This window comes from Centroberyx gerrardi, chromosome 21, assembly GCF_048128805.1.
Source record: "Centroberyx gerrardi isolate f3 chromosome 21, fCenGer3.hap1.cur.20231027, whole genome shotgun sequence".
Classification (NCBI taxonomy): domain Eukaryota; kingdom Metazoa; phylum Chordata; class Actinopteri; order Beryciformes; family Berycidae; genus Centroberyx; species Centroberyx gerrardi.
In genome coordinates this window covers 9,378,659-9,394,461 of record NC_136017.1, presented here as the reverse complement: position 1 = coordinate 9,394,461, position 15,803 = coordinate 9,378,659, and the positions used below count along the sequence as shown (strand labels likewise).

The following is a 15,803-nucleotide window of genomic DNA, read 5'->3' as shown; positions in this document are numbered from 1 at the left end:
ATTCAGTTTTATTTTGTTATGACTGATGTAGCTGAGAAAATAATCGTTAGATTAGTCGATTAATCAAAAAATAGTCGACAGATTAATCGACTACCAAAATAATCGTTAGTTGCAGCCCTAGTTCAGGTCTAAAACTGCTGGTCTAAAACTGCTGGTCTAAAACTGCTGGTCTAAAACTGCGGTTGGTCTCCGCAGGGGTGGGGTGAACTATTCCTTTAATTCCCTTGGTATTTTGCACTTTGCCCTGCTGTTACCTGATACTCTCATATCTACTCACACACACACTCCCATGCAAACACACACACACCCATGCAAACACACACACACCAATGCAAACACACACACACACTCTGGCCTCGTATCTTGGAATTTATGACGTGATCCTTGTTTTTATTAACACATGACTTAATTTAGTATCTCTGGTTTTCACTTGTATTTGTGTCCTTTGTTCTATGCAAAGCACTTTGATTTGACTGGATAAATGTAATTATACTATAAATGTTATAAATGACAAATGTAATCAAGCCAAGCTGCCTGATACTGCTCAGAAAAGAACAGGTATGATTTTCAGATGAGAAGATGATAATATGTAATGATATAATAAGCATAAAAAGTGTCTCACTCTTGATTGACTGACTGGTCTGAAAAACATAAATCTGATTCCTTAACATTTTAATATAAAAAACAAAGGGACACTTTACACAGACATAAACCTTCACTCATGCATTAACTCTATCTCCAATGAATTGCCTACAATGCAAGGAGCAAGAATGATTATTCCTATGTTTAACTATTATGAGGATTATTTAAATGTAATTTCTATTAATCTGCAGTCTTTAGTGGATCAAAGCTTCCTGAATTAACTCATTCAAATTCACCTAATAATTTGCTCTACCGGGTTAATGGCCATTTTATGAAAGCTCACAACCTGGGATTATAGTGTGATGTGATATTTGCATAGTAATCTTCCCAAATGTGTTACAGGATTAGTTCTTTTTCATAAGGGGGAATTTGCTGGTTCTTCTCTGCCTCCTCTCCTTTCCTCTCCTCCCTTCCTTGTCTCCTCCAAGTGAATGCCTTTCCTGGGAAAAGAATGAGAGGGAGGGAACGCGGAAAAGTTGTGGAAAGTTTTGTGAGGTGCACTGCCTTGGGTGGTCACTTTCACTTTACCTCTACCGTGTGCAGTCTGTTTCTCCAGAGTTGTTTTTTTTAAAATAATTTTAACACTTGACATGTTTCTCTGGATTTAGAAGAAGTCAATCTGTCACAAGTGTGGATTTCCTTCGGTTCTGACAGTGTAATATACAGTGTATTACAGAGAAGAGGATGTCGCCTTCTGTAACTCTGACCGGGTTGTGCGTCTGCCTGCTGGCTGCAGTGAGCGCAGATTCCCGTAAGTTTCTATTGATTTTACAGTCTGTGGAGAGCAGGCTTATTGTAGGCGTATATCCTTGAGCCAATATGGCCTGCTTCACGGATATAAGGTTATGCTTCTGAAATGTATTCAAGCTGTATAGCTACATGGTGACTCAAGACACAGTCAGGCTCACAGTTGAACTAAAATTATACACGTTCTTAAAATGCCCCTCAGACACTCATAGTCCACCAGTGTGCACGTGAAATGCACCTCTACAAGCACACATCATCATCATTTAATAAGTTTATTATGTCAGAATTATGAGAAAATAAGTCATTAATTAAAAAAACCGGGCTGGTTTTTTCCACCCAGGTGAATGCAATATGCTGTTGTTGCTGATGTTGCAGTGTAATTATTTTCCATTTCTGCTGCTGGCCGCACCCAGTCTGCAGTCCTATAGGCAATAAACCAGCAGGTAGGAAGATCAGATCAGAGATTAAGTAGTCTAGTCCAGGGCCGGATTAAATGGATAGATTACACTAGGCAGACCCCCAACGCACATTTTGATATTTGGTAAACAAACAAAATTGCTTTTTTTTTTTTTTTAGAATATTTTATTTTTGGTTTTTCAAAAAGTATACAAAACATACAGCCACACAATGACAATACAAAAACGTTCACAGTATATTACAGATGTATCAAAAATAATTTAACAGACAAATGAGACATAACAGATAAAAGAGATAGGTTAGCCATAACCACAGTAGAATGTTCTTTTACAACACTAGTGTGGTGAGAACAGAGAGACCATGCAGATGATCATTCAACAAAATGACTTTTAACCGCCACTCGCCACTATACGTTCTAAAATGTTGTGCCAGTATGCTCTCTCAGATTCCACTTGCTGTACTAAATTTGAATCTATTCATGCATTTTTATTTCCAAACGATGACAGACTGAACACAGCACTGCGAAGGTCCATAGAATTTTCATGTTCATGTAAGCAACTGGAACAGTTTTTCCAGTAGACGGCGAGTATACTAACCATTCTCTTGACAGGATTTCTCCATTTAGTTTTTTCCTAAAGAAATGTTCCTTAGTTAAGCTTCGGTTAGTGTCTCCATATTTCTCAGCGATGCAGAAAAATCCCCCATATTTTGACAGGGTTTGTTTGATGCAAAGTACTCACGCAAATTGTGTTCCACTTTGCAGGGTCAGATGAATAGCTTGCTATCACCCTGTCTGGGTCCAGAGGTTCTGTGAAAAAACGTTTGGCTTAGGGCTGCAACTAACGATTATTTTCTCTGTCGATTATTTTCTTGATTAATCGATTAGTTGTTTGGTCTATAAAATGTCAGAAAATGGTGAAAAATGTCGATCAGTGTTTCCCAAAGCCCAAGATGACGTTCTCAAATGTCTTGTTTTGTCCACAACCCAAAGATATTCAGTTTACTGTCATAGAGGAGTAAAGAAACCAGAAAATATTCACATTTAAGAAGCTGGAATCAGAGAATTTTGACTTATTTTTCTTAAAAAATTACTCAAACCGATTAATCGATTATCAAAATAGTTGCCGATTAATTTAATAGTTGACAACTAATCGATTAATCGTTGCAGCTCTAGTTTGGCTCATGTTCTCCCATAGTCTTGTCCTGTGATGTTGATGTTGATGTTGTTTTCATCCGTTTTTTTTTCATTGTTGTTGTTTTCATCCGTTGTCCATCCTTGTTGCTTGTGGTGGTGTTTTTGTGTCGTTGTAGAGGAATCATCCTCGGTATCTGTCAAAGTTGCGACCCGCTGCTGCTCTACTGCTAATGTAATGGGGCTAAAATCACCTGCCTCTGCCGCCGAGTCGTCGGGTGCAGCGGAGCCTCCGCCCTCCTCCTCCGCAGCGGAGGGTCTTGCAGTTGCAGCCGGTAATTGAGGCTGGCTTGTGGGCTTTGAAGGGCCCGAGAGAAACTTGTGTTTAGTTAGCCTATATGTCGCTGCTGCTAACATACAGTGATGATCTCCACTGAACTGGAAATACTTTTTCCCACACATTTGGCGCTAATGTAACGTTGTGTATGTTTAAAAAAAATAAATGAATAAATAAATATATAAACATTGAAATAAAGTTTTAGATCGGATTTTTATATTTTTAAAATATTTTAAAATAAATATGTGTTAAACATTATTTAATGTAGGTAGTTGATATTCTTTACCCCTCTGTCTGGGACCCCTAGTGGCAAGGAGGCCCTAGGCATGTGCCTAGAATGCCTGTGCGTAGATCCGGCCCTGGTCTAGTCTACAGCAGGCCTTCATTTAATAGTCAAATACTGGAAAAGACAATAACTCACAGGCTGCACTAGTCTGTAGGCCATGATCTGAATCTAGATTGACTGTGGCTTGACAAAGAATAGAATAGAATAGAAAACAGTAGAGCATAATAGAATGGAACAGAACAGAAAAGAGTAGACACCGCAAAAACTTTTAAGAAGTAATTTAATATAGTATTGAGTTTAATTAAACTGTTAAATTGTTTTTCTTAAAGTAGGCCTACCTTGAAATATCTCCTATGTGTTGAGATGATTTCACTTTTCCAATTCAAGTCAACTTGTTTTAACGTCACTAGTTTAAAAAAAAAAAAAAGTTTTTCACCCTGAATGAGACTCTTTCAGTGTTTCAGTATCAAGGAGGAACGATGACCATGCTAACAAGCCGTTTTTAGGATCACTAAAGGACAAACTTTTTCTCCCTTTATGTTACAACAGCCTGATGAAGAAAAATATCAGAATACACTCAAAATGTCAAGGCATGCCTTTAAGTGTAAAACCAGGTTGGATGTTTACCTAGTTGAAGTGTTTCTGCTCCAATCCCCCTGACACTGCCAAAGATCCACACTGCCAAAGCACAAGGACTTCACACCCAAATTTAAAATGTCACAGCATCCCTACTTTTTGTCTTTGCAGAAGAACCACTCTACAAGAAAGTAGGTGACAGTGTTGTCCTCAGTCCAGATTTGTCCTCTGTGACTGGCCCCATCACCAGCATACTGTGGAAACATGGATCTGACTTGGCCATGGAGTGGGATGGAAAGGAGGTGGTTTCCTACCGTCAATTCAAAGGTATACCGAGACACAGTGGGTGATTTCAGCTCAGATTTAACAGTGGGATGGGAGGGATGAATTGTTTTCTCTCAGATTTCTGCTAAATGGCACAGCGGTTAGGGTTAGATTTATTTGTGAATGAAAGAAACTCTCAGTTCAAATTCCTGGACCAGTTGGGAAAGTCTGAGTGGGAGTGGTGAATGAAACGCAATCGCTACTCCCTCAGCACCTACTGCTGTCCTTTAACAAAGTCCACTCTCAGAACTGGTTGCAAAATGGTGAGTCTAGAAAGAAGCCCTTGCTCTTGGATTCTGAGGGACTGACATCAAAACCTGTTTTAGGTAGTTGAAACAAATTCTGATATTAAACTCCATTTTAGCTGCGCTGAAATATCTCAACGTGCCGTTATGTCATATAGGTTTGAATAATACACCACCAAACCACAAAATGCTCCCAGAATGCAAGTTGCATCACCAGTAGTTGTTTTTTTTTAACAGTATTTAAGTGTTTTATGGCTGTTTCTTCCTTCAAATTCAAACTGCTCCAGTTCAGCTGCTTAGTGGCCAACAGTAGAAAGCTGTGGCTGTACTGGACAACTGTGTGTTTTTAGTCAGGTTTCCTGGTTAAATAAGGGTCAGATAACAATTAAGAACTCTTTCACTAACAAAGACTACACCACTATGAGATGTATTTAGGCGGTTCATTGAGAGAAAGAGGGGTCAGGAATGGAGGGATGAAACAAGGGTCGAGGGTGGAGGGATGAATCAGGGGTCGAGATGAAGGGATGAATCGAGGGGTCGGATGAGTTGGGGTCGATGGTTAGCTCGAGGAACCAGGGAATTGAGGCTCAGGGTGGGGGCACTGTCTCGCTGATGGGGAGTCTTCTGGCTCCATCATTTGCCCCTGTGGTTCCTGTACTGAGAGGGAAGAGCATGAAAGACAGAAAAAATGGGTTTGGGGGGAGGGATGAGAGAACTGAGACATACGAGAGAGAGAAAAGGTAATGGTTAGGCGCGTTTAAATAGGGTGGAGCAGGAAATTGAATGTGTGCTTGAGACGTGGCCTTTGTTCCCGAGTCTTAGTTATAATAGTAATAACTTCATGTTGAGAAGCTAACCCTAACCATGTTGGTGCATATTTGAAGATCGCGGTGACCTGGACATTCCAACTGGAGAGCTGACGATCACAGGATTGACCAGAGAAGACAGTGGATTGTACACAGCAGAGATCAACTACAAAGTCACCAGCCAGACTCAACTCAGAGTCATCTGTAAGTGTATTATGTTGGCAGTTTGGCCAGGTTCATCAAGTGGGTGATGTGGAGTTGTGTGTTGTTTTCCCCTGAATTCACCACTTGGTTTTAACATCGGGTGTGAAAACAAAAATGTGCATCTGAGAGAGAGTCATCATGATTGTAACAGCCTTTTTCTCCTCTCTCAACAACAGCTCCTGTCCCTAAACCCATCGTCTTTACATGGTGTGATGCTGAGTTGACCTTCTGTCTTCTGAGCTGTGATGGAGACACCAGAGAGGCTGAACCAGTCAGCTACAGCTGGAAGAAAGGAGACACGATAAAGATCGAGTTACCCAAGCAACACAAAATTACAAAGGTATAAGTATGGTAATGCTGGTGACGGAGTGTGTGTGCTCTTGTACCGCTGTGTTTCTTTCTGTCCATGTACAAGTTAGTAGTCAAACCGACCGTATATCACAGTCTTCATCAGCTAAGCCTTCAATAGGAATAAGTAGCATTTGTAGAATCAGAGAGTATTTTTTTTTTATATATATATTTTATTAAGAGTAGAAGGGGTAAAAAGATTGTTACATGATAGATAGGTTAACTCAAGAGGGGTCCAGGTGTAGCCTGAAGAGATGTGTCTTCAGTCTCCGGTGAAAGATGGGTAATGATTCAGCCGTTCTGACAGAAGGGGGGAGCTCGTTCCACCATTGTGGTGCCAGGGAAGAGAAGAGTCACGACCGGGATGAGCGACTTCTGGAGGGGCGAGGCGACCTGTAAGGGTGGAGGAGCCGAGCGAATGATCCGGAGTTTGGAACCTGACCAGAGATTGTAGATAGGGGGCGGTTCGATGTACTGCCCTGTAGGCGAGTACCAGTGTCTTACATTAGATGTGAGCAGAGATGGGAAGACAGTGAAGTGACTGGAAGAGGGGAGTGATGGATACATATATATATATATATATATATATATATATATGTCAGGGCTACGGTGTGAAACATGTGAATGACAGAATGAGAGTGTGCATGTGTAGTGTGTAGCAGCATCAATGCACTGTGTCTAAGCAATTCCTCTCAACAGAGCATATTACACAATGTTGTTTAGGGAGAGATCTGTATGGTTTTGGATGCTTCCAATTTGCCAGTTTGGGCAGCAGGTTGGCTTAGTGGTTGGAGAGACTGTCCTTTAACCAGAATACCCAGAATGGGTTTAAGCTGCTGAAGTGTCCTTGAGCAAGACACTGAATCCCTTCCAGCTCCAGGGAACTGCTCTGTAGCTGAGCCTCAGCTACACTCAGATCTCCTTTTAATCAAAGGGCAAAGGCACCAAGTGAGCACTTTTAAAAATTAATGTCAATTATTTTTTACAAATAATGATTGGTTTTTGAGCTTTGAGCTAATTCTATTTCACTCATCTTATAGGAGGATGATTTTAGCGATACATTGTTCAGCTGTATGCTGGAGAACCCAGTCAGTCTGGAGAGCAGCAAACCCATCAGGAACCCCCTCATCCATAGTGAGTTACCACACTGCAAAAATATCCACTTTAACAACACATTTAATGTAGTATTGAATCTTATTTTTCTTAATTGAAAAAATTAATCAACCTGTTTTTTCCAGACTGATCTCACAGAAAAACATGAAATGAACATGACATGTTAACAGTTATTACGTGTTGGTGGAACGTAAAGTGTTACATTTACGTTTTCCCAGCACAATACAGTTACGTGAAGGAGACACGACTACAAACAGGAAGTAGTGTGACATTGAAGTAGCACGGTGGCTAGTCAGGGTGTTGTGGGCGGGGTGGTGGATGGGCGTATATGTTTCCCTTCGATGCTGGAGACTGGGGTTCGATTCCCAGCGTTTCCATAGGACATGCAACCGTAAGTCACATTTTAATTTTTAACCGCATTTCTTATTTAACCATGACCAAACCATTTCCCTAACCTTAACCAAACTTGTTTTAGTTGCCTAAATTTAACCAAAGTCGTTTTAGTTGCCTAAATTTAACCGTTTGGGACATAATTCGATTCGTGGCGGAGGAACGTTTTCAATTCATGGCAGAGGAATGTATTTAAATTCGTGTTGGAGGAACGTAATTCAGGTCGTGGTGGAAGCACATTTTTTTCCCCATAATACGTGTCCACAACACGTAAATCGCTGTTTTAGAGTTCGTGTTCATTTCACGTATTTTTGTGAGATCACGTTGGTTTTTTCTTGACAGTAGTGCAGTGATCTGCCTTATTCTGCCTTGTTTCAAGATATTGACACTTGTCAAAAAAAAGGAAAATCCTGAAACAAGTGAAACTGCATTGGAAACAAGTGGCATTTAAAAAAAATAAAAAAAGATTTTAAAACTCAGTATGAGACTAAACACCTTGACATTTGTTTGCAGTGCACTTGTCACTGAGACTTCATGCCAAAATATCCCCTGAGTATACATAAACATACAATATTAGAATTAATTCTATAATTAATTGCATAGAATACTTTTACATTTTAGTAATCATAATTTTAATTCTAATTTGGAATATGATATATTTTTTGAAATATTGTTTTTATTTCTGTATTCAGGAATATTCGTTCTTGATATGAATATGCACAAAAATAAACTCCAATAAGATCGTTATTGGGGTATTAGCTATTAATTACAGTAGAACAGTGTGTCATGTAAACAAACTTGTTTTTGTTGTTGTTGTTATTTTCCTGTAGAGTCTGAAGGTGAACAGAAACTGAAGGAAAAGAACAAATCCCTCACCTCAGCCTCCATCGGCCTGGGAGTAGGAGTAGGATTCATGTTCATTTTGCTGCTGATACTCTGGTTGAGAGGAGGTGGGAAGCCATGAGATACTGTATTTATTTATACTGAATTAATATGTATTTATTTGATTAATATTATCTAATCAAATGGTTATTTGCCTTTCATTGACATTATTCATATTCATTTGTGTTTGGTTTATTTGTATTTCTGTATATCTGACTGATACTATTAGTCTAGTGTTGGATTATCTTCCAGGAGTGTGGTTCTACAACAGAGATAAGTAATCCTCCAAGCAGTAAAAAGTCTAAAACCAAATCCTTATTAAAGAATTCTCAGAGGAGTGAAAGTTGAACATTTAAAGGAAAATCCACCCTAAACAATTTAATACTGTTAAAAAACAGCTATTGGTGATGTACCTTGTATTTGTTTGTTGTTATTGTTCACCACTTAGATTAGATAGTTAGATTGCAGACTCTCAATCAGGAGACCTGTGTTTGATTTCCGGCTGGGACGCTTCCACAAAATTAAATGTTGCGGTGCTGTTAGACTCTTAGTCTTGTTCTTATTCTGTAAAATTCTGTATAAAACTGGCCAAATGTAGACAACATGACGTCACGGCAAGGTATTGATAGCAGAAAAAATGTCAGTGATCTAAAACATCAACGATCAACATCAGGTTTTGGTGTCAGTCCCTCAGAATCAAAGAGCAAAGGGCTTCTTTCTAGACTTTAATTTTGCAACAATCATACAGGGAGAAATCCATCATAGAAATACTGACAGAAGCCAGTCAACTATAGTCTACTAGACAGTAACCAGTAACTACTAAGGGCCGCTATCACAGACACACCCAAATGTTCACTAACTAGTTGGCTAGCTAGCTATATTTATATGCCCATATGGCCACCTTTGATTGAAAGCAACAAGTTTACGCCCATTCTCTGGAGATTGTTGAAAGTAATTTTGGGAAACATAGCAAATCACTAACTGCAGTAGAAATAGATAAGGCAGGTTAAGGGAAAATAGGTACACCGAAAAAGTTAATTACAACACTTAACAAAATAACTCCTGGAAAGCACTGAACATCCCAGATTGATGATAAATAACAGTGTAACAGTATCCAAGGGTGGAGTTTTCCTTTAATCCCTGTTGCTTGTCTTAAAAACACCCAGAAACAGTCACATCATTTCCTGTACAGCTCTACTTCTCCCCCGCTTGACTTTTCTCCTCCCTTCCTGTTCACCTCAAACTACGATTCAAACTTTCACTTCGGCTGAACTTAAGTTTAGCAGACATCCTACTATTCACAGTTATTCATTTGTGCAAACAGTGATACATATTGGTTTCTTTAACATATTCTTTCCTATAATTCTTTTCCTGTAGAAACCCTGCAGCGGGAAGCAGGTCAGTACCTAAATCACTCATACCATTATTCCTATTGATGCTTTCAAAATAATAATAATAAAGAAACAGAGTCACATCATTTCCTCCACAGCTCTACTTCTCCCCTGCTTGACTTTTCTCCTCCCTTCCTGTTCACCTCAAACTACGATTCAAACTTTCACTTCGGCTGAACTTAAGTTTAGCAGACATCCTACTATTCACAGTTATTAATTTGTGCTAACAGTGATACATATTGGTTTCTTTAACATATTCTTTCCTGTAATTCTTTTCCTGTAGGATACATGAAGCAGGAAGCAGGTCAGTACCTAAATCACTCATACCATTATTCCTATTGATGCATTCAAAATAATAATAATAATAATAATAATAATAATAATAAATGTTGCTGGTAGAAAAATAGTCAAGTCCAAGTCACCATGTTCCTCCACTGTGCTGGATTGTCTGCTAATGTCAATGTCCTGTCCATTATAGACTTGTGGATGAATCTGTTGGAGATATGTAAGTTTCAGCCAGAGTTCCTCTTATGTTACACCATGCCACTTTGTGTTTGACATTAGGCATCTTTCTCTTTTTGGTGTCAGAATCACTCATTTCACACTGCTGTTATGTTTCTGTTTTTTCTTCTCTTCCCTTCCCTTCTGTTTCCTTCCTCAGCCGCAGAAAGCAATGCAGCTAAAGGCAAAAGCCCATCAGCTACAGGCAAGTCACCAAGAATTTGATGCTTTGAATGCTGCCATAAATATCCATTAAAGCTGGAGTAGGCAACTTTGGAGAAATTAGCAAGAATTTGGAAGTATACAACAACCCCCCTTCTCCCTTTCTGCTCCCTCCCTCCCTCCCGTAACTCCTCCCTCCCTCCCGTAACTCCTCCCTCGCTCCAGTAACTCCTCCCTCCCTCCAGTAACTCCTCCCTCCCTCCCGTAACTCCTCCCTCGCTCCAGTAACTCCTCCCTCCCTCCAGTAACTCCTCCCTCCCTCCAGTAACTCCTCCCTCCAAATGAGGTTCAGCTCTGTTACAAACACATTGCTACAAACTTTGGTCGAGCGAGGTTCACTCTACACTGGAGAGCGAGTGGCGTCTCGGTCAAACTGATAAATTCCAAACCTTTTATGCAAAACACAGCTCTGCTAGCTCAGTCTAGTTGTTACTGAAATATTCTAATTCTAGGGCCTGGGACAGTCACAGAGACTGGATTTTTCTCTTTTTTTTTCTCAGAGCATTTGATTTATTGATAGCTGTCGGGATGTAAAGAGAATTTCAACAAATATTTCCAAAATGGTTCTAAAAAAATGACTTACCCCAGCTTTAACATCCAAGAATATATGTGGAAATGCAAGATATCAGTTTATTCAGCTTGTATCATGTTTTACTGCAGGAAATGAGAAGGCTAGATTCAAGTCAAGTGGAAAGAAGGATGATGTTGCTATGTACTGCTTTTCTCAGCAATGATGATCATGTTACTATATCCTGCATGCAGAGCACACATTACAACTCTGCAACTCTGCATTTACAGTATCACAGTATTTTTTTAGTGTACAGTCAAAAGTATAAGTATAGGGACAGTGAGCTAAAGTTGGTCCATTTTACTGCTGACTACAATTTAATAAGATTTAAGATCAAAAGATGAATATGAGACAAAAGAACTGACTGCCAGCTTTTAATTATGGGTCTGGCCTCTATGTTGAAACTGTAACTGTTAAAACAGTGACAACAGGGGCGCCCTGGTTCAGTGGGCCTGAACATTGTGACACAACACTGTGTGTTTGAGTCCAGATCATGACCCATATCACCCCCCCCTCCCCCCGACTTTCCTGTTGTTATCCACTGTCTAATAACTACTGTCTGTCTACAGTATAATAATGCAGAATAGCAAAACAAAACATGAAAAAACAAAATCAACTTATGATCACTACACCAATACTTATGTTATTGAATGTTATTGTTATTGGCCATAGGTACATTTACTCATCTTTTAAATAGACTCATGTTTGATGTTGAGTATCATTAAGGTTGAAATGATAGCCTACTGTTATAATCTCACCAGATTAAATTGCAATGATTTCATTGTGTCATAATTCATGTTTCATATCTTCATTATTTTTATGCTGTGTATATATATACTGTAATAATATATTTTTTTACAGTCTTTTTTCTAACATTTTCTATGATTAATTACCATTAGTTAACTTCCATTATCATTAATCCATGAACAGAGGCTGAGTCTGAGTCTAAAGCCACCAGTGCTGCTACAGAGGAGAGACAACCAGAAGGCAAGATACTACATATTCTATCAACATTCATTCATTCATTCATTCATTCATTCATTCATTCATTCATTCATTATCTTTATCCAGCTTATTCCTAGTCACAGGAAACAAGGGAGTCAAGAGAAACACCCTGGACATGTCACCAGTCCATAACAGCACTAACATTCAATCAACACACTGAAGAAAATAGATTCAGTGGCTAGGTCACCTATTTCTCTATAATATGCCCAGATAATTATTTACTCACTCTATAACTGTCTCTAGTCCCTGTCTATTCAAGTCAATACGTCACTAAGGTAGAACAGTCTTCAGTTTCACCCGATGCAAAACCCTCAACAGATAGCTCATTGCCACAGGTTTGATATCAGTGCTGAAAACGTTGCTCGTCAGGCATGCTTAAGGGATTGCTTTTTAGTATCTCTCATTTTCAAATAAAAATTGCTAAAGGCTTTTTTACTGCATTTGATAACTGGTGTGATATGAACACTCAATCCTCATTTAATGTTGGAGTCATTTTCTGCCAGAAGACATTGGGGATACCTGTACCGGTGCAAACCAATGAATCTAGTGTGCTAAAAGCAAAATCATACTGGTACTATAATCCTTTGATTGGCTATCTATTTGTGCTATTGACCATTTTAACAGCAGTGAACTAACACACACTGTTTGACAGATACTATATGTGACACATTTCTTTTCTTGTATCATTTGGCAGAGGAGGGACTGATGACAGCAGACAGCCAAACAACACAAGAACAGGAACAGTAACTGTGTGCAACCAGAAGATCTTCTTCCAGGCCAGAGGATCAAACCAGAGTCACAGCTGATTAAAATTACTTTACAGCACTTAAAACCATTTCCCACAGTAGGATGTTACTATGATTTAACATCGGAGCGGTGGCTTTGACTGAATGTACAGCCATCCACAAAACAAAAGATGGATAGCTGAAGTCTTTGGGGTCTGTTTTTGTTTTTATTTGTTTGTTTTGTGTTTTGTGTTGTATATTGTTGTTTTTTATGGCATTTTAAAATGTATGCATGGTTGTATGTAAGTGTATGGTTGTATTTTGTAAATGCGTATGTATGAGTATGAATGTATGGGTGCATGTGTGTATATAGATATGTATTGTTTTACATTTTTATGATGTACAATCATGTATAGATTTTCTTCCTCGTGATTATATATTTGGAGTGCCTGGATTGTCCTTCGGTTTGTAGCACACTTTTTTTCCCCGTTTCCAAGAGCACCCGATACATTTTTGATCCCAGCCTGACAATATAGAGCAACCAGTCATTTCCTTTTTTCCATGTATAGATATATTTCTGTTTTTATTCATGTAAATTCTGCTTCTATTCAGTTGTTAACTGTGAGCATGAATACTAATAAACTCATCCAGACTTTTTTTCTTTTTTCAATACAAGTGTTTGCTTACAGTACACATATTGTGTTACTTTTCTAAACAACATGTATTAAAGATGTGTTAACAGATACATATTGATACAGGATCAGCACTAGGCACAGACAATTTGAGAGCAAATTAAATCAACTCCTGTACCTGATATTATTTTCGGTGAGGGTCATGGTGGCTGTTTTATAGTAACAGAACTCCTTTTTCATGCTTATGTTTCAAGCAAACATAATGATGAACAAAAATGTACACAAATACACACCAATGAATGCATTCCAGGAGGATAAGCTGTGACTGTCAGGGCAAAGGCTCAGTTGTTATCTCACCTACAACCTGCAGGGTCTCTAACGTAAGCATGAAGACTCTGTTGAACTTCTCATTTCAGACAAAAGGGGGCAGAGAAAACCAAAAAAGGCTTCATCTCAGTAGTTTTATGTATAGCACATACTTGCGTTAACAGTCTAAAATTAAAATTTCCATCCCAGCTGAGATCTCCTTGCATTCAGTGAGTTGTAAACTCCTAAGCCCAAAATCTTACCTCGAGGCAATTAGGCTAAAATGCTAATGTGCTAACTCATTAGCAATGCAGTAAGTTCAATCATCGGTTTTAGCTTTAATGCATGTTTGTAAAACTATTTTTCCCTAAAGTGGTTGCCAGAATCAAACCATACATTTCAGTTTATTTACTACTAAAATGCATTCACATTCATATGTTTATATACTTTGTTAAATTCTAAGAGCTTTAGTTGTGGCCATGATATATTCTTGGCTTTTGGTTTTAGTTGCTGTTGATGCGGTTGTTTGCTAGGTAAGGGTAACATAATGGAATTTTTATTTTTTATTACGGGTGGGAGTAATTTGATGGTCATGGTTGGAATGTTTTGGAGCCATAAACACCATCTCTTTTAGGGCCTCCAAAAGCCTTTAGGGCCGGCTCTGCTCTAATTCATGACTCTTTTGGTGAGAATGACGTTTTATTTTTTTATTTCACATTGCAAATATTGATCATATGATGAATTGTTAAAAAGGTTTTTGTATCACAGTGGTTACATTTTTATGATTTATATATGATGAATATGTATTAGGGTTGTTGTCATTGTTTTTCCAATTTTCAATACAAACCAGCATAAGGAGTTTGTGTCTGATTTCATTATTTACCCTTTCTGCTCTCAATAGACGAACCTCAGTAGCCCATTTGGTCTAATGTAGTAATCCACCCGTAGTATAATTGTCTGGTTTGGGCCACAAGCTCAAAAAACAACCAAGGCCTTGTACATTACAGCTGACTCCTCTGCAACAGTACTGTGTGTGTGTGTGTGTGAGAGAGAGAGAGAGAGAGGGAGATACAGAGAATACATGAACTTCTCTGTTTCAGCTCATTTCCTTCCTTCTTCCTTTCTCTGAGCGTGACTTTGTAATACTGACAGCACATCCAAAACTATTGTGAAATTTCAGCCTCACTGTTCAAGCAAGAGTCAGCGACAATTCTATGACGTTTTTATCAGTCTCAAATCAGACTTGACCATCTCTGGTCTCGGTTCCTGTCATGGATTCGATTTGGCCACAACTTCCTAAACATTTTTCATGTGAAAGAGTCCTAAGTCGATACACTTTAGACCACAGAATCAAACAGGACCTGAGCCAAGATTACTGAAACATAATTATTATTATTAGAAATTTATGATTAGCAAATTAGTAGCAATTTGGGGTTTTAGTCAGGTTTGAGCTCACAAAAGGATATAGTGGCCCAGCTAGGTTCAAGTTTGAACAGAACTTATTATGTGTGCTTGTTGGGCCGGGTTCAAATATTCAGGCCTCAGTCAAACCTTAGATTTGAAATATGATAGGAAATCTTTATGATATAAATTTATCGTATACATGTAGTAAGTGTTAGACTGATGTATAAATCATAAGGACATTTCAAGGCTTTTCAAGGTCTACATAAAGTAATGCTGGTGGTTTGCCTTGTAGTGATCGCTGACTGGAGTTCATAGTTTACTCACATTTTTATTAAATGCTACTTATGGGATGTACAGTTACACTTTATGAACCATACAATCTACATGGTAATTACAGATTTTTAAGGGAAACTAAGGAAAAAAATTCCTGCTGGTCATTCTCTTTGTTAAAATCTAGAATCTTCCAAAAATAGCAACACTTTTGGCTTGATGTTTGACAATGTGTGTGTGGATTCAGTCAGCGAAGGTTAGGTACAGGTAAGGGATAAGGAAAGGGCATGAATAAAGTCTATGCAGGATTTTGACAAGCATAACAACCCA

At 38.6% G+C, this 15,803-nt stretch overlaps 1 protein-coding gene across 1 annotated transcript; it reads left to right on the top strand.

Annotated features, from left to right (window-relative positions):
• The first annotated feature begins 1,265 nt into the window (after positions 1-1,265).
• Positions 1,266-13,518, top strand: LOC139923161 (uncharacterized). Its single transcript, XM_078291142.1, has 12 exons — positions 1,266-1,393; positions 4,309-4,464; positions 5,591-5,716; positions 5,893-6,056; positions 7,105-7,198; positions 8,398-8,517; positions 9,827-9,847; positions 10,124-10,144; positions 10,319-10,345; positions 10,502-10,546; positions 12,062-12,118; positions 12,831-13,518. The coding sequence occupies exons 1-12, from the start codon at positions 1,327-1,329 to the stop codon at positions 12,881-12,883; spliced, it is 951 nt and encodes a 316-aa protein (XP_078147268.1). The 5' UTR covers positions 1,266-1,326; the 3' UTR covers positions 12,884-13,518.
• The last annotated feature ends 2,285 nt before the right edge of the window (positions 13,519-15,803 follow it).